The sequence below is a fragment of the Venturia canescens genome, chromosome 2 (assembly GCF_019457755.1).
Source record: "Venturia canescens isolate UGA chromosome 2, ASM1945775v1, whole genome shotgun sequence".
Lineage (NCBI taxonomy): Eukaryota > Metazoa > Arthropoda > Insecta > Hymenoptera > Ichneumonidae > Venturia > Venturia canescens.
In genome coordinates this window covers 5,438,456-5,463,296 of record NC_057422.1, presented here as the reverse complement: position 1 = coordinate 5,463,296, position 24,841 = coordinate 5,438,456, and the positions used below count along the sequence as shown (strand labels likewise).

Sequence of the window (24,841 nt, the reverse complement as noted above, 5' to 3'; positions counted from 1 at the left end):
TTTTTTTTTTTATCTTTTAATAAAAGTTTTATTTCGTTCGAGTCTTAGAATTCATTGTTGTATAATGAATCCATGTTACTTGTCGTTAGCACCTGATTTGATTTATCTTCTACATTATTCGTCCGACCTAACCCTCAACCTAATCTTTTGCATTTCAGCAACATCGACATCCTCCTCTTACAATCGGATGGATGTTCCTTGCTCTACCATTTCTTCCCGCATCTAATCTCCTTGTTACTGTCGGTTTCGTCGTCGCAGAACGCGTCTTGTATATCCCAAGGTAATTTTCTATTTCACTCGTTTTTTAGTAATCTTATTTATACATCAAGGATATTCTAAAAGCATAGTTTCGTTAGAAAAAAACAAAGTTCATTGACTTATCAATTCAGATTCACTACTTCCCTATTATTGAGGAAAAACATTGAGATGTTTGAAGTTGTTGAAGTTATCAGTCGGAAAATTTTTTGGACCATGGTAACTTTCAGTCCCCTATGCTTCTTTTCCAGCATCGGCTGGATTTTACTAATTGTATATGGAGCTCAAGTTACATGGGCAGCTGTTCCTCGGCGAAGAAGTTTAATTACAATTGCCGTGATTGGACTCCTGGTTCTCAATTGCTGCCGCACTGCTATTAGAAATCGTGACTGGTCTTCGCGTGAAACTCTCCTGAGGTTTGATTAATTAATTTCACTCATTATGTACGGATATACTGATTGGCCTCAATACCTTAATTTTATTGTTCCAGAGCGGGCCTCCGGTCAGTGCCGCATAATGCTAAGATGCATTACAATTTCGCCAATTTTCTACGAGATACATCTCACCCCAATCGTGCCATTTTGCATTATCAACTAGCTCTTTGGTAAATTTGATTAAACGTTTTTTATTTTAGCCTATGTGGACAGTTTTTCATTGTGAACGTGGGGACGAATTATTCTTCAACTCGGAAATATGCTATGTATCTTCTTGTTTGTCCAGATAATCTGGAAACGTTTCAGTTCATGAGAAAAGCATTTCCGAGTATGCGCTTGACGTGTTTCTGACAAGTGTTGATATCATAATATAGTCATTACGTAGGTGGCAACGGTTTTTTTTCCACTTGGTAAAACACTGGTATCCACGAACGTCTCTTTCCATTCCTCAGAAATCTTGGTTCGAGTGCTATGTTTTGTAGCATCTGTTTAGATTATGCACGATGATGACCAATTTTTGCTGAACATTTTCTATTACAAATATGTGCGTGACAAATAATATTTATCATATGCACCTATTCTTCCTCTCTATCAATGCAAAGCCAAAGCATCAATGCATCAACAGAATCCAAAGCCTTTCTCACTCAGCTTATAGAAATGGTTGCTGAGCTTCACCAGAACTTTTCAATATTATTTCTTGTTTAAAAAATTTTTTTCCGTACAAACCACGATCGTTTATGGGTCATTCCATACCAATCGGTCAATTCGTGACCCCGACCATTTTTGTTTTTGCTGATAATTTTCCATTACTTTGTACCTACTGAAAGAAGTCGTTCCTAATTTTTTAGATTTTTTCCCCAACTCATCTGATCACAATATCTTTTTCAAAATTTTGTACAATTTTTTTATGACTGCCCATACCTTCTTCAATAACAGAGACATCGAAATAGAGTAGTAGGTCATTTTTTTCATCTTGAGTTGTAGTTTTATAAAAAAAATACAAAAATAATAACAAAATGAATTTTTTCACTTTTATTTTAGTTTCAACCAAAAATATTTTTTTTCATACTTGGACCGTTTGATTTTTTTCAAAAAATTGCTCACGTTTTAATAGACTTCTTTACTTTTGCAGAAAAATTTTCAGCTTGTGATATTCATAACTTGGTACTTTTTTTCTATTTTCTACCACGTGTCAAGCGGAAAAGCGTGTTTCCTACTTGAATGGATACCGCAAGTAGAATGATTTAATTCAAAATTATTCCGATTTTATATATTATTGGGTCTGAACACATTTAAATCGCTATGTATACTACCGGGGCAAAGTTTCCATACAAAAATTCAGAAAAGTTAAATAAAATTTTAACAGGGAAAAAGGAATAGTTTTTAATTTTTATTCATTAGAATTTCAACACATTCTTGTCTAAAATTTTTTTAACCTGAAATATTTACTCTCGGCGTTGATCCGGGTTTTTTTGAGAACTATGGAGACGTGCTAGAATATCTAAAGTAAAAGATTCATTTTTATATTTGAATTTTTCATTGATAAATATCTTGAAAACCTTATTGATAAAATCTTGAAAAAAAGTCTGATAAAATTTTAATGGATTGGAAGAGGATAAAAAAAAATTTATTTTTCTGTCAAAATTTCATAAAAAGAACCCCATCGTTTTCGAGTTTCGACATTCGATGAACTTGAGGTTTTACTTAAAAAATAATGAAAGAAGAAATTTATAAAAAAATTATTCAAAAAATTCCTATGCCTAAAACAATTACAAACGCAATTTTTATTATTTTTGGAATATCCTATAAAACCTAATAGTTCTGGTGGTACGCGACAGTTCAGAAAATTTATCTTCTTTTTGTAAAAACGTGATAATTCTGCAAAATATGATTGCAATAAATTTTTCCAATTACAAAATTGAAGCTAAAAACCTTCGAGGACTCGTTCGCAGAATTAAGGACAAAAAATTGTATTTAGAAAGGAAATAAAAAGGGTAAAAAAACGGACGTTTTTGAAAGGACGTTATAACCACAAAAAAGGTCGTAGACGTAAAGATAATAAAAAAAAAACAAAAATTATTACTTGCGTTGTCCATTCAAGGAGGAAAAACGCTTTTTTACTTGACACGAAGTAAAAAATAGAAAAAAACATAACAAGTTATAAATATCACAAGGTAAAAATTTTTCCTGCCCTCCCGGCCGAAAGTGGCAACTTTTGGCCGAAAATGGCAACTTTCGCTGCGCGGGCCGAAGTTGCCGCATTCCGCCTGCGTCAGACAGAAAAATCGTATACACACCTCGGGCAGGAAAAAGTAAAGCCTCAGACCCTCAGATGTGATCTGAGACTTTCCTTATTTTCCTGCCCTAGGTGTGTAATATATTATTCTGCATGTGTAAAAAGGTCTATTAAAACGTGGTGAATTAAAAAAAAAAATCAAAACGGTCCAAGTTTGAAAAAAAAATATTTTTGTTTAAAAACTGAAAAAAAAGTATAAAAATTTATTTTGTTATTTTTTTCATAAAACTACAACTCAAGACGAAAAAAATGACCTATTATTCTATTTCGATATCTTTGTTATTGAAGAAGTTATGGGCGTTCACAAAAAAAATTTTTTATTTGTTCACAAAAAAACGAAATTTTGACAAATTTATTGTGATCAGATGAGTTGGGGAAAAAAATCTAAAATAATTAGGAATGACTTCTTTCAGTAGGTACAAAATAATAGAAAATTATCAGTAAAAACATAAATGGTCGGGGTCACGGATTAGTCGGTTTGGTATGGAGTGACCCATATGCATTTTCACTGATCCTAGTCATTCATATATTGTATGACTCAATTCATCCGCTCACCTTTTTATGCATAGATTGCCACCATTTTCAAATATGTAGCCATCCATTGAACTAAATTTTAGCATGCTCGTGAGCAATCTTCTGAATGTTGGTACCTACAGCTCAAACGTGATTAACATGAGTTTTCTGATTTCAGTATAGATCTACTCACGAGTGTTCATAAAAGTATCAATCATCATCGGTGTTTCTTATTTTTTTACATCCATCCCAAATGACCAATCACATTTCATGACTGAAATTATTATGAAGGGTTCTTTTATAGAATCAGTACCATCATTTACCGAGTGTTTTATTTATACTGAATGTTTTTTGAATAACTGAATTGTAGCGATAACCTGTTTTAACTGCATCTAATGACACTATTCAAATATAAAAACTAGATGTACACTAAAACGATCATTTTTTTCAGGCTCTGGCCATCGTATGCAAGTGCTCACAATAATCTTGGTACCTTGACGGCGGGTGATCAAGCAGAAAGACATTTTTTGGCAGCAATACATGCTCAACCCAGTCACGTGAATGCTCATTATAACCTTGGTCAACTATACAGGTCAGTTCGTAATTTTAAAACGTAAAATTTATCAGCCGATAGTTCCTAGTCCCATATCATCCGTTGACTGTAATTCAAAATATTTTTTACAGAAAACGATAAATAAGAAATACCAGGGCACTTCTGAAGCGTTGTGGAGGCCCATTTGATCTATGTGGAATATTAAACAGATAATTGAATACACCCTTAAGATAGTACATAGAGCACATGTGTTTGCAAGTGCCGTATAACATGTTTACCATTCACGGTGGTATACCGCACTCATTATTTCGGCGGAAGTACCTGTTCCTTAGGCACTCAGTAGTGCTGTACTGGTAATACGGCAATTGATTACTGTAGTATTGTCAAATTAATCCTTTCGGGTTTGCAGTTATTTCGGATGTCACGATTACTGTTCATTACGAATCAAACGTGTTGTCAACATTCACTGCATAGCACAGATACACTGAATGACCGGTATACAAAACTCGAACATGATAACTCATAATTGTTTGATCATTTTTAATAATTAATAAACTAAAAACCATGACGATTGTTTCAAACAACTAAATGAAATGAAATGAATCAGTGAATACAATTCCAAAGAGATTTATTAAAAAGTTAACTTTCAGCCCAAGCAATAAAATTATAATATATACTGTAAATATCAACAAAAGTTTACAGTACGCTTAAATAAATAATCCTGCATACCGATGACCTTATCAGTCATACTCATAGATACTGGTGCCATGTATATTTTACTGGCGGTGTCAACTCTGTCCCTTACTTCAAACCCTGCTTGTCATGTTATAATCTAGGCATTCAGGATAATCTGGGCTGCATTTCTATCAGTTTTTATAAATTTAGATGGAACTCAAGTAAAGAACTCTCAAGAAATAGTCACTTATCAGTCAACAACCTTCAGAAAGCTTTCTCTTACATTAGACAGTCAATAATTAATACCTCAGGTCAGTCGTATACGGTTGTTGAAAGATCACGGATGTAGGAATAATTTCAAACTCGCCAATTTGGAAACTGTTTGATATTCCATAATCATCCCTACATCTTTTAGTTAATTTAGTATATCTTTATATGTGCCACCCTTCACATTCAGATCGATATCTCATTTTTTATGAAAGCTTATTTGAAGTAGAAGTACGATTCAATGATGTGATGAGAATAGAACTCCTAACGACGACGCCCGTAGAAAGGTGTAATTTCTCAAAAACATTATACAACTTTCATTACTCTCTTGTAATAAAATGAAAAACGGATCCGATTTAATTCTGATTTTTTTTTTTTTTTACAAATGTGATGTGGATAGAGCAACAATTGTACGTAGCCTTAAAAATAAAATAATTTTCCGGATGAATAAGGCCTACGTTATGTTTCGATCTATTTTCATTGTCGTCTTGCAGTTCCCAATTTCATACAATATGTTCTCTTGCATCCGATAGTCTCGCTGCTACCTTTATTTCAACTGGTCACGAATACTGCAAGCTCTCGTATTGATTTATGCGCTGATTTTGAAACCCGGAAAGAAATACTGTTGGTTGTGGCTTCATGCTCACACGGCTTGTTGCCACGTCTGTACCCTTAAAACTCGTTCAGTTTTCGATGAAATATCGGCGCTCGAAGGCTCATTCGCAGGTGTATTCACTAGTCACGTCTGAATCGTACCTGACACGATCAGTGATTACGTCTCACCGGTCGCTGATGCCGTCACCTACCACCTGCCGTATCTGATCGACATATCGATATTTTATCTCTATTGCATATGGGTTGGGTTCCATCCCTTTCCCTTTTCCATGATTGCTACACTATCCAGTATAGTTTAAATCTATCATTGTGGCAAAATATAACCTATATATGCATTAGGGTGGTCCTTATTTTGGATTGAATTTTTTTATTTTTTTTTAATTCAACCCCCAATTTGACTCTAAATGAACAAAAAAAATTATGTGAAAAAGCTGCGGCCTGTAAGTTGACAGGAAAAGGTGCCGACAAGCTCTATCTTCATTTTAATTTGGACTAAATTTGTGTTTTCTATATATTTGATGACCTTGTTTTACTTGCCTTGGAAGCAGTCACAGCACTTCAGCTTGATTCAAAATATTGTCTTTAACAATTAAAAAAAAATATATGGGCAGATCCACTACTTTTCGACCGCAGCCTGCGCGCTTGGGTCAGCGATTTGACTGCCGATTTTTCCTCAATAAGTAGGTTATAAAAAAAAATTATCCCCCAAATTTGAAGTCATGAAACTTTGATGCCTGTAGAATTTTTTGAAATTCTTAAAAAGTCAATTTTTTAGCCATTTTCATTATTTTTTCATGCGAACTCCATGAGGCTTCAAGACTCGTATGAAGCGGCATTTTTCTACTTTGACCTTCCGCTTTTGAGAAAAAAATAATTTGTTACTACAAACAAAAATCCGGTTGAGTTAGCACACTTTTCTTGAATTACAATTTTTACAAAATCTCTCGTATTTTTGAAACGCTGCCGCAGCAATAATTTTTCAAATAAACAGCTTCAATACGGCTCAATTTTTTCATGTAGGTATATTGTATCAGTGCATACACGAATATTTATATATTATCACGTTCCTTTTTATACACAGCCTCTTAAAGTTACTTGATTTCTGAAAAATCGCTGTTTTCAAACAGCTGGGAATGTTTTCTGCCCAAATTGAAATTTTCATTGAATGTACCTCACTCTATACCCAAATAATACTGAAAATTTTTAGAATGGTTTTTAGCTGGTTAGTGAGCTGTGAATTTTTGAAATGCCCCAGTTTCCATGCGTGAAAACCTACAAACTGCGAGAATAGGATAATGAGTCATGTAGAATTAAAAATACGTTTATATTTAATTTTATCATTTGAATTAAAATATTTTTTTGTCTTTGTGCAAAGAAGTAATACGGATTTCAATATTATGTTTGTCAATGGATATGTAACAATGATGCAATCTTGTGTCCTTGATTGTTGAAACGCTGTCAAATCGTTTTTTCAAATGTCTCCGACTTCGTTGCACATCAGTATCAGGGACCCAAATGGCTCTGTTGATATCGAATATATTAAAAATATATTTATATTTCAAATTCAAATTCAAATTATATTCAAATTCAAACAAACCCAAACAAATATTCACAGCTCACTAACCAGCTAAAAACCATTCTAAAAATTTTAAGTATTATTTTGGTATAGAGTGAGGTACATTCCCTGAAAATTTCAGGCCATTTAATTCGGGCAGAAAAAATTCCCAGCTGTTTGAAAACACCGATTTTTCAGAAATCAAGTAACTTTGAGAGGCTGTGTATAAAAAGGAACGTGATAATATATGAATATTCGTGTATGCACTGATACAATATACCTAAATGAAAAAATTGAGCTGTATTAAAGCTGTTTATTTGAAAAATTATCGCTGCGGCAGCGTTTCAAAAATACGAGAAATTTTGTAAAAATCGCAATTCAAGAAAAGTGTGCTAACTCAACCAGATTTTTGTTTGTAGTAACAAACCATTTTTTTCTCAAAAGCGGGAGGTCAAAGTCGAAAAATGCCGCTTTATGCGAGTCTTGAAGCCTCATGGAGTTCGCATGAAAAAATAATGAAAATGGCTAAAAAAATTGACTTTTTAAGAATTTCAAAAAATTCTACAGGCATCAAAGTTTCATAAATTGACTTCAAATTTGGGGGATAATTTTTTTTTATAACCTACTCATTTGGGAAAAATCGGCAGTCAAATCGCTGACCCAAGCGCGCAGGCTGCGATCGAAAAGTAATGTATCTGCCCATATATATATTTATATATATATTGCTTTTTTTCACGGCTACTTTTTTTTTCGTTCCCCATGTGAAATTTTGTTGGAAATATCCAAAAAATAATTCCCTGAAAATGTGAGCCCTTAATATTGATTCTAAATACTTTCCCAGAGCGTGAAAAGATTTCCCATTCAAAATACACGTAAACTTTGATTTAATTTTTTGAAATATCTATATCTCAGCGGCATTGTATGATTTCATATTGCATCAAAGCGCGATTTACTCAGAATTGAATACTCTACACAAAAGTGCCCATGATGACGTAGCTGTAATCTGCACCTGTAAGATGGCACGGGTTGCTAAATCTGATTTTCGCGAAAAATTCTCATTTTTTTGACGTTATTTCATAAGTGACTGGATTTATGGAAAAAATGTGAATGACGAACGTATAGGAAATTCAATTTATTACAAAAAAAAGTCTCATAAACTAAATCGCTCAGATTAATATTTGTTGAGACATGAAACATTTACTCTTTCGTTATATAAAATTTTTGAGAATCGTTGAATCAAACTTCTCATAAATGCTAGTTTTCCATTTTTAATCACTAGGATTTCATACAATTACCATTTTGTTACATTCAGGTGAGTGGAAAAAGATAGAAAATAACTGAAGTATCGAAGCATAACTGGAAACGAAATAACCTTAAAGCGAAAAAAGGTCGGAAAATAAAAATATTCGAAAGTTGAAGAATTAGTTATTGTCTTTCTGTTATATTGAAATTTTCATTTTCCTGCAAAGATATTATTGTGAAAGTAATTTCATGGAAAAAAAATCATGCACTCATACATGTGATTTTCTAATCAGTTTAGCTTTAAAATCTTAACACCTCATCTTGTGGTTATAATAAATTCTTGATTTCTAACCGTATTTGGTTGATGATTTCGAGAACCTTGCATCACCACAAGAGTAACCAAATAGTTTGTACAAAGAGAACTGCTTGCACATGGAAAAAAAACGTCACTGTAACATGAATTGCTTTTTCTTGATCAAATCGTGCTTGCCGGCATCCCTTCCCCTCAACTCACAGGCCACAGCTTTTTCACATCTTTTTTTTTTATTCATTTGGAGTTAAACTGGGGGTTGAATTTGAAAAAAAAAATTCAACCCAAAATAAGAACCACCCTAATATGGAGATATACAGAATGCCTGTTCGAAATTTTAGTCGTTCTAATTTCTGATACCCACCGAGCAGTAAACTAGTGTTACGCAGTTCAGAAATTATTCCGTATAGATGGTACATTCATTCATTCTTGTTTGACAATGTTCACATAACTTTGAGAGACCAGAACTAAACTAGGTACCTCTGAAAATCTTATGAACATATTTCCATTAAAATTTTATTGTACATATAAAATATTGATGATTGTTATTTCATAATTTTTTTATTGAAATGATTCAGAAGCAAAACGGGTTCGCTAATAAATCATAGTGATCGGTGGCAGGTATATAAAGATCATCTTTTTTTTCCTGAGAAGGTTCGAATATCATGAAGTCATTTTAAGTAGTTAAGCAGAGTTTCATACCACTATCTAACATCGGTTATGAATTGAATTTGTTTCTCTTATTCTTTCTAATGTATCTTACACAATACATTTTTTTCACGTAGGATTCGGTCACGCCATCAGCGGAATGATCCTCTGTGTTAGAATATAGCTTCTTGGAAAAATTCTTACTTGGAAAAAGTCGTTCCACTTTTTCAACGAATTTAACGTCAATGTAATCCGTGTCGTCCCAAAGAAACTAGAAATTCTCGCGTTTATGTATGTTTATAAAAGGAAAAGAAAATCGATTTCAAACAAAAGTATTTTTGTCAAAAATGATTTATATTTTCATCACTACGTCACTCTACTTCGATGAATAAAATATTCCCCTCTGTCGTTTTTTTTCTAGAAAAACCAACAGAACAGAAGAGTGCATAATTATGTTACAAAAATGTGTTGCCCTTGACCCTGCTTATACTCCGGCCTACTTGGTGTTAGCGAGATTAGCGACAGGTCAAGCAACAGGCGTACTATTGAGACATGTTGTGAGATTGCAGCCACGCAGTCCAGACCATCTGGCTGAGTATGCGTCGTGGCTACATCAGAATGGTAATTTTTTGCCTCATCATAAATGTTTATGCATTGAATTTTGGCCATATTGAAACTAACGCGTCATCCAGCATGTCACTAATATATCAACGCATTGCTGCACGATTTTTACAGGTAAATGGCTACTTTCCCTGAAATACTATCTTCGAGGCATGGACATATCGCCATCTCACAGGACATCTCTTCTCGGTACGGCGAGAATTCTGCGAGCAAGAGGCCAATGGCCACGAGTACATCAACTGATCACACGGTAATTAACATTTCAAAGGATCATTTTCATGCTGTTTTAGTGATGAATCAAAAGTCATGTATCTAATAGATGACATGCGAATTATCTCAATTCACCTAGATTATCTTGCTCTAATTATAAGTTCGTAATAAAAGGAAACTTGACCCAGAAAAATAATATACATGTTTACGAAAAGTTCTCAGCTCTATGTTTATTTCAGAATCTAAAACCAGTGAGTAGTATGAGTAAAAACTCACACGTACTTTCATTTTTGTGGTAAAACGGAAACTCTACCATGTCCCAATCACGTGATAAGCAAATATAAATAACCTTTCTTATATATATAGAGCTTGGACAATCAAAGACAGCAGTGAATTGACCCTATATGCCAAATTCGTACGCCACACGATAAACTCTTTGCATGTACGCATACATCAACGAGATTTCCAATGCTGCCCGCGAAAACACGACCGGGACAGCTGCTGCTCTTTCCTTTTTTCGGCCAACTACCTAGCGACTTTTTCTACAATCCTCGGTCATGGAAATCGGGTTGTGCACTTCTATAAAGCATGTACGTGTACGCTGAATCTCCGGATTTCGCTTTCTGTCCCTTACTTCCTTTCTCCTCATCCATTCTTTCTCTCTTCCTCTCGAGTATATGTTCTCACTCTGTTTTTGTTCAACCAGGACGTGCTCTTGCGAACTTCCGCTGCAGGCGGCGCTGGATTCGTTCGAAAGAGCGTTCCTCACTGTTTGCCCCTCTTTCAACCCCCACCTCTTTTCCTCTCTTGCTATCTCTCCACTTCCCTAAATGTGAGATTTCACTCGTTCATTCGCGCATATGCAGGTTTCATTTCATCAAATTTTGCACACAGGTATAAAGGCATTTCGGCTCCAACTTGTACCATGTCAACTGGCTGAACTCCTCGTGCGTGTATTTCCTATTCTACGATTAGAAATTTCTTTCAGAAAAATCTCTCCCGTACAAAATGAATAGGTTACAGGAACTTTTGATAATTTTTTTTACAAATATAACTGCGATTTTCAACGATTGACCGGGTACAATTGATTACAAGATGAAAAAGAAACAATATTTCATGAATAAATCGTTCCTGAGCTAGATAAAACGCAATTGTCACGCTCGTAATAAAAATGAAAAATATGCAACGGCTGGAACAAATAATGAAATCCGAATACTTATTAGACAGCAGGCGAAATCGTATATACGTGAACCATTAGAAAAATAGACATCGTCATACATATGGATGCACGTATATGTCAGTGAATACATGTCGTGACAAAGCTGGAGCAATGAGACAGAACTGTTTGTGGTTACGTAGGGATATATGTACAGAACTGATTCACGCACGATTACACTTTGTGCAGGCGTCACGCTGGTGTAACGACTCGTATAGTCTCGCTGCTAACGCTGAGTTCACGTAAATGCAACTGCCTCGATAACGATCCAAGCTTATCGGATCGAGCGCGAATTCCAGTCGCGGTGTTTCCGAATACCGTTTCTGTCTGCAACAACCTCTGTCGGTACTTTTGGTTCACTGCTGGACATATTGCTTCTATGTTAGCTCTTTGCATTCTCTCATAGAATATGGCTAATCGATAAACCGTATGCCTACTGTTTACCCTTCTTTCTCATATCCTACGCACATAACGCAAAAAAATACATATAATAGAGAGTTAGCAGAATGGAGGATGACGATTGACGTACTGTCCCTTGGGACAAATGCGATTTTTTCTGTTGGAAACGTCGTAAAAAAAACTATGAAAAACAACAAACATTTAATTATTTTATTTCAATAGTATTCTTCGTAACAAATATTACATAATGTGTCAAATATCGGAACCGATTTATGAAAATGAGAAAATGGACAACTTCCCTTTTTCTTTATATTGTGTCTCTTTATATGTTGAAAAATATTTTTCCATCAAGTATCTCGAAGCAGAAGGACTACAATTCAGAATTTTAATCTACGACACGTGATTATTTTGACGATCATAATTTAATACCAAATTCATACTCGGTGATCAAGTTTTCATTGTGAATTGCAATTAATAAAAAAGGCTCTGTCCTTTTTTAATGTTCTCGTCATTCAGTAAGATTTACCTCCCTGCTCGAAGAGTCAATTTTTTTAACGAATAACATAGGTCGTTACAAAGTATGAAATATGGCAGGGCTAAACTTGTAAAGCTCTTGTGATGCCTGCGAACGATTTCGAAATCGATTTCGTTTACTCTAGCACGATTAAGGAAGTTGAGGACGCACAGTCATTTTTTCACCCAAAAGTTAAAACCTGTACCTTTCAAAAGTTAGGCCAGTTTACAGTTTGGCAATGTTGCATACACTTTAAAGGAGAGTTGGGAAAAAGAAGACGAAAAACTGGTGAAAACCTAGTCGAAAACACGGACGGTGACGATCCTAGCCTAAAAAAACTGCACGGGAAACAGATTATTATTAATATAATCTTAGCAAATCTCCTAATAAAGCAGAAAAAATTGACATTCAGCAAGCCTTGCTCATGTTGCCGAAAAAAATTCATATTTTTAGCATCATCTTTAACGGAGATATCACTGAATGTGTCTTGACTTCCATAAGGTTACATGTTATTTGGCCGAAATTGTTATTGATTTTTCTCCGCAATGACGCTTCTAAACTGTCTGAAAATTTAACTGATTTTTTTTATACTTCACTTTATAAGATCAATCGGTTTAAAAGCGATGACATCATTTTCATTCTAATGCCTCAACTTCCTTAAAGTATAGACCACAGTGCAATCGACAGCAAGCGAACTGAACGGAGCAGTTTCTAGAAAATTTCTTAATAAACTGCATTTATCGTACCGCCCTATTTCGCAGTACGCTATGCTCACATAGACACGAACATACGAATGCATATTGTAACGTAGTTTGTTGACCAATCATTGCAATCAAGTATTTGTTGGAACACTTCAATCCTCTGGCTGATCGATTCTCGGCAAAACATTAACAAATCCAATTGATACACGAACCACAACTACATGGCTAGTAATGATTGTCACACGCTCTTGAATAACATTTTATCAGTCCATGATCATCAACTCATTACTTATTCAATACATAACAACCTGAATAAATACTACAAACTCACATGTTTTTGATACGAGTATAATTAATGGGCACAATTGGTGATCTTTTTTTCGCCCAATGGTTCGGTCAGAACATAGCGCAGAACATTCCAAGAAAAAATGCCTCTAATGGGATTTATATTTTATATTATATTCATTTCACCATTCGTATGAGAGCAATAATCACTAAACCATTGTCATCGAAGTCTGATCGGTTCTTGGGGACACTGGTCTCCTTGCACACAAACCACAAATCCAAGGGATAAAATCAATGAGTATCGTCAGACTATTTCATATGGAGAGAAAGTCCATTCAATGACTTATGTAATTTTTATTATTTCAAGATGCTGCTCATCATACACATTCTCTATATTTGTCGTGTTCAAAATACAGCACTAACATTTTTGTTTCATCCATTTTCCACAAGATCCTGTCGCAATTGTGAAAAATTTATTATTTTCAATCTCAAGCTAGCAATTCGTAAGTAAATTCGTAATTTCAGATTGGTAAGGAGATGGTTGAAGAAGCTGCGATCACGCTCCTGTAGGACCTCGTATCGTGTGATCACTTGGTCGACCACCTTTGGAAGACAGAAATAGAGTAGGGGTAGCGTTCATCCCCCGTGCAAAGACTGTTAATTCAAGAGATTGTTACGTAGCGTTGAACGAGACGGACTTATTCGGGCCAAGCTTGGAGCTTGCAAAGTGGTTCATTGTTCACGCGTGCCCCATGGATGAACCCAATACCGATGTTTTTTTTTGTAACTAATTTTACCTATTATTCCCGCTTGTATATTAGTCGCTGAATTGAACTACCGCGAGCTTGATCCATTATATTTTATCGGCCGCGTCTCAGCCCTCGCAAAATAAGCCGACATGAAACGTGAGAGAGAATAAGTGTTGTGAACACCGCGATCGAACTGTTTTCATATTCTTCTGTGTCATATTTAAAAATCTTCTATTTTGAGTCCTGAATGTGAAGTGTAAAATTCGATTAGAGTATGTACATGAGCAAAGTGATCTTGAAAAGAAAAAAATTCAAAAGTTATTTCACGAAAAAACGAACTGATTTTTATTTGGGGGTTTCGGTGAATTTCTCGTGACTTTCAATTTCTCGTTAATCCAATAGTAATCACCTTAAGGAGGGCGGCTACCGACGATACAATGTTGCCATGCTAAACCATGTTAAATACATGAAAAATTTCAAAATGATAAGAATTTAATAAAATTTGGTGAACATATTCTTTAGGGCCAAATTTGACAATACAAATTTTTTAAGATTTTTCTTCTGTACAGTTATCGAGTAATTGATCACTAAAGTTCAAGTGTATAAGCATAGCGTTTCCATATATATAGGTATACATTCCGGGTATAAGAAATCTGCTTTAATGCGTAATTACTCGATAACTAAGCAGAAGAAAATTTTGAAAAAAATGGTGTCTTTGCACTTGATGTTGAAGAACATTATCACTAAATTTGATCAATTTCTTATCATTTTGACGAGTATAGCCACCCTCCTTAAATAATTTATATCAAATAATCGGAAAAAAACTACTATTGATTTTATCTAAATGTAAAAAGTGCGCATCGTTTAGTATCGTTCATAGATATGTCCGTTGCTTGCGAGTTGAACGCTCCTCGCTTTTATGGGTTGATAATGAAAATTGAAACGTTTAATAGCTGTTGAATTCGAGAAAGCAATTATCAAGATTGCGAAGATCCAATTAAGGGGGTAGATCTATGTTCCAGTCTTTGTCTCCGCTAACTTTATTTTGTTATGTTTATTATTTATTTGTTTTAATAACTTAAAAATATGTTTTTATGTATTCGAAGCTACAACTAAGCGAATAAATTTTTATGTTAAATCTTCTGAAACAAATGCTTCTCACAAATTTTCTCCAATCGGAATGGAGTAGGTAACAAATAAAAGGATATGAATCGTTCAATAATTCGTTGGATTGAAAAAACGCGAAGAGAATTGCCCCAATTTATTTTTGTATACAACATTTCACCGGTTCAATTATGCGATAAACAACGGTACATAAAGAGTAAATAAAATTTATTCTTCAACTCAAATAGTTGAACGTATAAACTTTCTGTGACATTAAAGTTATTTTTATTTCTATGGGAGTCTAATGGGACGTCATAAAAGAAACAAAAATTCAGGAACTCCTTTGTTTTTTTAGTACACGTTTACTCTAAAACTTCGAAATTGTTGTACATCGTGCACGTTTCTTCTAAGGCACTCAAATAGGGACAAACGTGAAAACCCGGAACCAATATTTTTCTCTCGTGTGTTTCAGGTGGCATTTGATGTTACGAGCTAGACGCGGCGGGCTCATATATCGCGGAGATCTGTATATTCGTGCGTGGCAGCTGCAGAGCGAGTCACGAAGAAGGGCTTACCAGCATGAGCACAACCTTTGCCTCTCGGTGAGACTATAGTTTATAAGCAAATTTTTCAAAGTGAAAATAGAAAACAGAATATAAATTATATTGACTGTGAAATTTTAACAAAATAATGCGTTATTTAATAATTTGTTTTTTCATTCGAAATCAAGGAAAAGCGATATACAAAAAAATAAAGTTTCAAAAACATTTAAATAATTGAGTGAGAGTGTTTCCGCAATCGAAAGTAACAATAATCAGTGAAGGTTGTAAAAATTTATTCGTAACGACCACAGCAATAGTCGTGAAAAATTTCATTTTCCATTGCCCAGCTCGAAAATTTTCTTAGAAAACAGTAGTCGATATTTTAACTCTAATTATTGCAGTCATGATATAATATTTTCCAAAAGTACTTCGTGATATTCGGAACTAAATAAATTACTCAACTGACGTGAGGATTTTGAATTGCAAATATATTCAGGAAAGTGGATGTTCAACGCCGCAAGTTGCCAGTGTCTCAGTCCACCTCGAGCAAGACAGTAATAAATCAGAACAATTGGAGAGACCACCGAGATGTGGAGTACGAAATTGTCGAGCATCAAGAAAGGGTAAGCCGAGAGTAGCGGCACCTGCATTACTTGTTCAGAATCTCCTCGAGACCCTCTAGCTTATATTAACAATGGAAAAATCGTAACGAATACAAGTGTGTCACAAGTCCAATGAAACGGTCGATAATAATTACAGTCTCTTATCTCGTCGTGTATATACACAATCGGCCAAAAAATCACAAAGTCAGGCGAGATAAGGACGGTGAGAGTTTGTTTTTGCCGGCGTATCCTAAAAACGATAATCTTTTTTGTGTGTAAATTTTTGTGTGTAGTAAAATCAACATTCAACAATTTGTATAATATGACAAGCCAAAACAAAAAAAAAACAGGTGGATACACATGATACTAAAACCATTGGAAACAGCAACAAAATCTAAAATCTTATTTTTACACAAGAGTTATGTAAGATTTTTTCATCTCTGGAGGAAGTTCTCATTTATATCTCTACGAAGCTCATACCTAAGAGATGAATTATATAACATACATTGAGTTTGATAACTCAAAGAGTGTGTGATTTGAACAACTGAATAAAAAATTAAAACAGACGTACGAATGGCCACTGTTCTTTGAATTTATGAAAAAGGTCCAATTGATGAGAGTTAGAAAAAAAACAAATTGAGTAAAGTATTTCGTTGTGAGTCAATTTGTCAAATCCTCCACTCGTATTCCTACTGAACAAGTGGAAACGAACATAAGGGAACTGGGTATCGACGACTTTGATTCGAAGTTGTGCGAAGAAAACTGTTAGGGTATAGCAAAGAAATACAAAAAGCATCGACCTGTAAATATATTTTTCCTATACACTATAACCGTTAAATAGGTATAAAATAACAATGAGACGCGCGATACGTACACAGGGATGGGTCCATACATACATAGATGTGCGGGAACCGATCGTCTTCTGCTTTGAAGCGGCGAAATATGTATACCAGGTACGAGGGCGAGATAGCCAGCCCATTTATTATTATTCACCTGGGAAAATGTATATTTTCGCACGATACTCGGGAGTAATGGTAGATCGAATAATAATTGGGTTTGTACCGCTCTCTTCACACCTATATATTTATATATATTCGACATATATATACAACATACATATGTTCGATATATATACATTTATATATACATACAATAGTCGCATGTTGTGTCCTTGCACGCACATATGACGTGGTGCCAATAAAAAACAAAACTGTATGGGATATTCATATGAGATTTTTGCAAAATTTCGGTCTCTTTTTAAAGTTTTTTTCTATAGCAGTGTACAAAATTTGATCGGAAATCAACCCATGACCTGTGCGAGAGTAACGTGAAAATGAATAAACGTTATCTGATATGCGACGAAAATGCTTTACGTGCTCGAGTAGCTATATACTTGCGATATGTTTATCCAGCTGGCGAAATTTTTATTCAAAACGCTGAAAAAATACTGAAGTATGCAACCAGATTGGCGGATGGTCGTGACATGCTTTGAAATAAACGAATTGTCCGCTATAAAATTTATCTCATGGCTAGATATTGTGAACGTTAATTTCCATCACGATCATTTTCAACACACATTTTCGACAGAAGTTAATAATAGCTGAATTGACAACGAATACGAGGACATTCAAAACATAAATGAAGCTTCGACGACACTCGTTCCGAATATACTTTTGAAGCGATCGATGATGAACGTACAAAGGAGAACAAAGAAATAATTGAAGAAAAGAGTATTGAGTGCAAAATGTGACAGATTGAAAATTCGATGGCTCGAACTTTTCCACACCTTGCAAGTTTGTACAGTTCATTTCCCTCGACTCGTATGCCGGCCAATGCTTTCGCGAAATAAAAATGTCCAATAATTTTCAGCAAACCACTTGATTTATTCGGAGAGATAGACTATTGAAAAAGAAATGTGCCACTCGCAATTTTATATCGTATACGGACCCAATTAAAAACAGCAAAGAAAAAAAACTGTTCAATTTGTTCAAAACATCGTCAAAATTCAAATTATTTTTTAGAAAATTCAAAAGAAAATATTTTTAAAAATCCAAGAATTTTGAGTTTTCATCCGTTGTAATGCCACTGGATTAATGAACAAGTGAAATACTCCAACTCCAAAATATTATGTGAAAATCAAAAAAACAATACACGTTTCTACATTTCAACTGGAACTCGAAAATTCATATGTCGTGGTATGAGCACAAGAAATGTAGTGGAGCAACAAGTATTAAATTTTATTTATTTATGCATTTATTTTGTAAGTATTAAAAATCAAATGTTTCTGACGTGTAATCTCGAAGTCGTTCGGTTGATTGACAATAAATATATATGGAATTAAGATGTTAATCCCCAATGGAAGTGCTACTAATTAAGAACGCCGCCGTGAAAGATGGTGTAGAATATCACGATTTAAATACATTTTCCAAAATGATTTAAAATTTTATTCTATTTCGAGAAGAGACGCATCAGGAGCTTAATTTGGATGTAATGAATCAAACGGATGTTAAATCGGTCAAATATTGTACGTTGCGAACAAATATGTTTACAAACGAGATTCGCCGAATTTAGTCGTGATCCTCGTAAGTATTTGACCTGTTCTCTTATAAAAATTGTAATGCGAAATCCGTCACAGGCAAAAAAACCTTATGTAAATAACTGTATACAATACACTATGAATTCAACGATGCTTAAAGATTGAGAAAAAAGGAAACCCAATGCATATGGATTTCAATAAAACGGAATGGATACTTTATCCAAACTGAAGTTCAGCTAGTTCACTCTTAATAACTTAATTCTAATGGACTAATGATTGATTGCATGAATTATGAAAAAAAAACAAAGCAAAATTGAAAAAAAAAAACATCTGCAACTCGATTCATGGTATTCGAAGAAAACTTTGATGCTCAAACGCTTTGTTAAAATAGTACATGCAAAAGAGCAGGAAATTGTAAGCAGAGAATACACTTATATTTTTACCCGTGATCGAGGCAAACTATTCTAGGATACCAAGAGTCGAAGAGTGATATTAATATGCAGATTAAAGCAATAGCTATTATCCCTGGCAAGATATTCGAATCGGTAATACATTTTAAAAAAATACTTCGAATCTGTAGTTAGAAGGAAACAATCGAGCATCATCCGTAATACTTTTCGGAGTGGAGTGGATTAAACTCACCAAAAAATGTTCAAGGTAATTTCCGTTACTTGTGATAAGATATTGGAGTCCGTTGGAAAATACAAATTCTTAGTATTGCATAAGCTGCAATCTAAATCACCTGAAAATTTTTGGGTGAGCATTAATTCTAGTAAATATTAAAATTATTTATTGAATTATGGGTAAATTTAGTGATCTGATTTTTTTAAAATCATGTTGACCTAATCACCTCTATCTGGAAAAATATTATCATTGTCACTTGATCATCCGACCAGCTTTTTTCGGAGTATTTTTTTACTAAGCATTACTTCAAGGGTATGCCCAGTTCTAACGGTCATTGCCTTACCCTGTATATGTACTAAATAAATAAATAAATAAATAAATAAATATATAAATATATTTGTATATCGATCTAACGATTTTCGTGAAAACGATGAAAACTTCTGCATGATTTTCGTACGATCGATTGTAATCATTTAATGAGCTCATTGAAAACTCCATCGAGAGTTGAAAGGAAAAAAAGAAACTTGCGGTTTCTGAATACATATATCAGTCAAGATTGCTTCGGGAATTTCGTTTTAGTGAAAAGTGTACATCGTTTGACTCTTATTAAAGTTGAAAACGGAATCGTTCTATTCGATAATTGGTTCAGAAGCTTTAACGTTCCCATCAAATATCGATTGCTTTTTTTAAATTCCGAAATACGGATGCAGTGGTGACAAGTTCAACGGCTTTTTGGGAGCATAAAAATGCTCATTAATGGAATGAAAACAACTCGTGTGCGCATGCACCAAAGTAAAGGCGAAAATAGCAGGACGCAGGTACGCAGTGAAGGGGCTGAAAAATTCGTAATAATCAGGTCGAAATGATTAACAGGTAGACAAAAGCGCGAGTATGTGTGTACATTTGGAAGATGGTAATCGTGTGACACGTGGTTTTGATATGCAAATTTTTCCGTACATATTTCACGTATGATTAGCCTCAATTTAATCGGCAATCTATGTATTACTCGATAGACCAGTTTGTATATTTAATTACACCACGTTATCGCGCATATTCATTGTGAATACGATTATTATAAATTATCATAATAAAGTGTATGTTTGTATATAAATTCACGTATATTGTATTTAACCGTATTCACAAATTCCCTGCGTATATTCCCGTTCCACATAACACGCATATTAATACTCATAATTTTAGCTCCGAACCGGGCGAATAATCTTCGTGATAATATATTCTCAACTGGCCTCACGCGGATTGCTATAATTGAATCGTTAATGTTATTAATAATATTTTTTTTCGTAAGACGGAACTGGCATAATTAAAAATCTATTTCCGTTTGTTTAAGATGAAATTTTCATTGCGAGATGTGGACTTCAACAACCGGTCATCGAGAATCAATCAATTATTATTAGCTAATAGACAATTTTTCAATCAAAAAACCGTAACGGAATGAAGAACATTTGTCAAATATTTATATTCTGTTGATTAATTGAAAAAACTATTTAGCCAAAAAAAATCATTGAATAGTTTTCACTCGATAATAATAATGGTCCGGAAGTTTACAGTTGGGAGCCTTTGCAAAAATGGGCGAAGCATGCAATTTTTTTTTTCTTTTTTTTTTCTCTAATGACATCGAACATTTTCAATCTGATAAGCCGCCAAACATTTTCTAGTAACGAAATATTCGTCTCAATTCAGAGCATTAAAAATTTGCAATGCAAGGGATTAGAGTATGCATTTGTTGAAGCAAAAAATTATTGTGCTAAAAAAAATCTCGTAATGCAGAGCCCCTTCATTGCAATAAATCGTTCTTTATTCCGATTTCGATTTGCCCAGTTTATTTGTGGAAAACACATCGTTAATCCTCAGTAATAACAGAATATATAAAATCTGTTCGATTTTCACAGGCCGCACGCGTACTAAAACAAATATTGATTATCTGATGGCAAACAATAACAAACATGTTTTCCGTATACACAGACACGCGATGATTTCGCGTTTCGGTTTAGATTCTTTTTTAATTTTATATCTCGCTTGGACAGCATAGCGGTGAATGGAAAAAAATATGAAAGAAAATAAAAACTGTGCACAGTGGAAACAAGTGACTCTTACAACACTGCAATGTTTTTCGGGCATTCAAAGTACCTGAATAAACCAAAACTCTTTCGAGTATATATATAATACACACCATGAAAGTTTTGAAGCGAGAGAAAAGTCTCGAGAGAGGGGTAAGAAGGGATTAACGTGCACGTAGCATTCGGTGGAACACCCCCACTGTTGCCCCCAAGTATCAAGCACTGCGAGAATATCTCTCTCGTTTTCTCGTCAGACTCGATCCTCATTGCAGTTGGAACAAACCTACGTGAGCATGCGAATAATGGAGCTCTCGCCGCAATGCAGAATTTCGGTTGTACGGTAAGTATTCTGTAATTTTAACGATAATTGCTAGTGCTATGGAGCTGAACACAATTGAAACAACCTTTTTGGCCTTTCTCACCTCCTTTTTGGATTTTTCGTTTTCTCTCTTTTTCCCCTTCAGGAGGTAGTCATGAGGTTTGGGTAAAATGGCCTTGGAGGTTGTGGGAGTTGGTGATAGAATTTGAGCATATATTAAGGAGTAACATGGGGTTGGGAGCCATATTTCCTGAATTTTTTAAAGTTATAATATTTAAATTGATTAATTTAAAATTGATTAAAAAGCAATATTTCGACGATGTCTTAATAAAATCCCATCCTACAATTGGAGAAATTGGACCTGGTTTCTGGAGACTCCTCAAATATAGTGTCTCGCCGTGATCGGGGTAACTGATTACAATAGCTGAAATAAGGAAATCAAATTTTTTCTGGTAGATAATTATAGCTCGCGATTGAACGAGGGGTTGGAAAAAAAAATAAAAATTTGAATTTTTGCCAGAGCTCTATGCGAAGTAGTTCAATTTTTGGTACAATTCCCAAGAAAAACTTAGTAAAATTGGTTGTAATCGAAAAAAACTTTCACTCCGTCACGAGCTATACTCACTACTAACAGAAAAACATTAGTTTTGTATCTCTTTTTGGTTTTGAAACCCATATAACACCTTAAGATCATAATGTAATGAATTCTTCTTCGAATGAATAGTTGTTAGAGCTTCCATACACGTATTTTCGAAAGCACAGCTTTTCCTTTGACATACTATCGGGATCGTTCACGATGTAGAAGACGAATAAGGGATCAAGTTTCAAATCAGCAGCACCTAATGAGCAGTAAGGTGTTGAAGAGGAATTGCAATGGAGCGCGAGTTTTCTATCCTTGTTCGAAATTGAACTAACTTTTAAAACTACTTGAGATCAAAATGAGGAGTCAACAAAAATTCATTTGTTATAGCTACAGATTTTTTTACAGCCAAGATTCACTAATGTTGATATCGTTGTTTTAATATTTGCCTGTAACCGCGAGTATTTGAGGTAAGACGTCGTACTTAAATCATGTAACCAATATCCAATTGACGTAACCAATATCCCTCTTTTTCTTTGTCTTTCTTTCTCTCTCTCTTTCGTCTTTCTCGATCCTTGTTACTGCAGAGAAAGGGCATTCCGTGTATGATGTTGAATTCGATGGAAGGTAAATAGAAATTAGTTATCCGAGAACCCGTTCGCTGCCAACACGTGCTGAACAGCGAAGAGGGATACTTTTCGGTTTGATTGTTCGAATCCAATTGGAGGAATACCGTGAGGATCTAGGGAAAGCCTCAGAGGCTTAGGAGGATCAGAGGCAACTCAAGACCATTCACCAGTCAAAAATCTTCAAGATAAGTTCCGAAAGTCAACTTCATGCTCATGTTGATTTTACAAATTCTATTCGATTACTTACCAGCAGTGTGCATCACTCCGAATGGAAATGTACATCGACGAGTGCTCTTGACTTTTTAAAAAAGCTTTATTTCATTTGTACCAAGCGCAGATTGCACAGAACGAATTTGGGCGTGACGAGGGAAGAGCGAAAATAAGGGAATTATTAAAATTTTTGCGTATTTATTTGATGAAACAAAATAATAATTTCACATATTACTGGCAGTGATTGATACGGGTCCGATGCGAGATGTCAGCGATCCCCTTGATTGAGCAGCTTCGCACACGTTCAATGCTAGGTATGGTGGTGAACGCTCAGCCCTCCATCGACTCGAGCTGTGGTGACTGAGCGGGAGCCAATTTTTTAAATTCATCATGGCATTAAGCAACGTAAACTCATCAGTAAGGACAACAATTTTTTCAAAGCGGAAATTAGTAGAGGTTGGAAGGGACTGAGAGGTAACGCTGGCAAAAATCGGCGAGGTTCATACACAAAAATATTCAAACTGAATTCAGAAAAAAAAAATTTTTTTATAGATTAATAATAATTAGCAATATCTCAACAGGATTCCATCGACCTTCGTAAACTGTAGTGATAAACGTGAATAGAACAGACGAGTCGAGAGCGATGAAGGTTTTCAATATAATGGGGTGTTAAGTAATGGGGGAAGTCCCCATCGAGCGTGATGTTGAGTCTTGGACAGCTGTCACGACTAATTATGTTCGACGCCCTCACGAATTTCACGCGATTTCCACCGATTTCACAAACTCTTTGTGTTATGTGAACTTTATAAAGAGTCATTCAATAAAAAAAAAACAAAACAAAACTTCAAGAGAAAAAAACACATCAGATAATCATAAAATTAATAAACCTCCTGAATGAATTATTTGATAATGTTTGATCATTTTGACGATGTAAATTAATATACAAGTTTAAAGTAATATATGAAAATATTTTAACAGCTCGAATATAGTAAAGCCAAAGAAAAGTAAAAAACTAAAAACAAAATGATGAGATTTCGTATTTTTATTTTTTTTACAAGCATTTTGAAAATTTCCAAAAAATGCGTCCACTTTGTGCGACTTTGTCACTTTACTGTAATTCCAATAAATTTTGATTGGACGTTACGCCACCAACATCTCAAAGCTGAAAAAGATAAAGCCTCGTTTTGAGCTTACATGAACATTTTTTGGATTAAACAGAAAAATTTTGGCATCAGTACTTAACGGGACCATAAACTTCAGAGGTTTCGGCTCCCACCAGCACGTGTATGCTCTTAGGAACATTTTATCAGATTAAAAACTGAAGAGAAACTGATCTTTGGTACGTGTATTGAAAATGCGCTCTCATACCCTCCCACACATCCTGGAATGTTCTCCAAACATTTCCATACAAGCAGCTGTCTATATTGCACCTCTACTTTTCGCACGGATTCCACGATGAAAAAGTAAGAGATAGAAGGGGAGAGGGAAAGGGTGGCTAAGGACACCTCCCATGCGAGCCATGCGGTTTGATTTATGGACAACGCCAAAGTCAGGCTATC

At 34.7% G+C, this 24,841-nt stretch overlaps 2 protein-coding genes across 8 annotated transcripts in view; both read left to right on the top strand.

Annotated features, from left to right (window-relative positions):
- Window positions 1–48: 48 nt before the first annotated feature.
- Window positions 49–20,577, top strand: LOC122406027 (protein O-mannosyl-transferase TMTC1-like). Its single transcript, XM_043411178.1, has 8 exons — window positions 49–280; window positions 507–671; window positions 746–859; window positions 3,950–4,090; window positions 9,785–9,984; window positions 10,099–10,234; window positions 15,635–15,764; window positions 16,201–20,577. The coding sequence occupies exons 1-8, from the start codon at window positions 192–194 to the stop codon at window positions 16,384–16,386; spliced, it is 1,161 nt and encodes a 386-aa protein (XP_043267113.1). The 5' UTR covers window positions 49–191; the 3' UTR covers window positions 16,387–20,577.
- A 1,106-nt stretch (window positions 20,578–21,683) lies between these two features.
- Window positions 21,684–24,841, top strand: part of LOC122406480 (uncharacterized) — a 31,450-nt gene continuing 28,292 nt past the window's right edge. For all 7 annotated transcript variants that reach the window (XR_006259974.1, XR_006259976.1, XR_006259973.1 and 4 more), the window contains exon 1: window positions 21,684–21,884. Coding sequence is in view for 1 of the 7 variants with exons in the window: in XM_043411950.1 (XP_043267885.1) it covers window positions 21,864–21,884 (21 nt within the window). In the remaining 6 variants the exon portion in view is untranslated. The remainder of the gene's footprint in view (window positions 21,885–24,841) is intronic.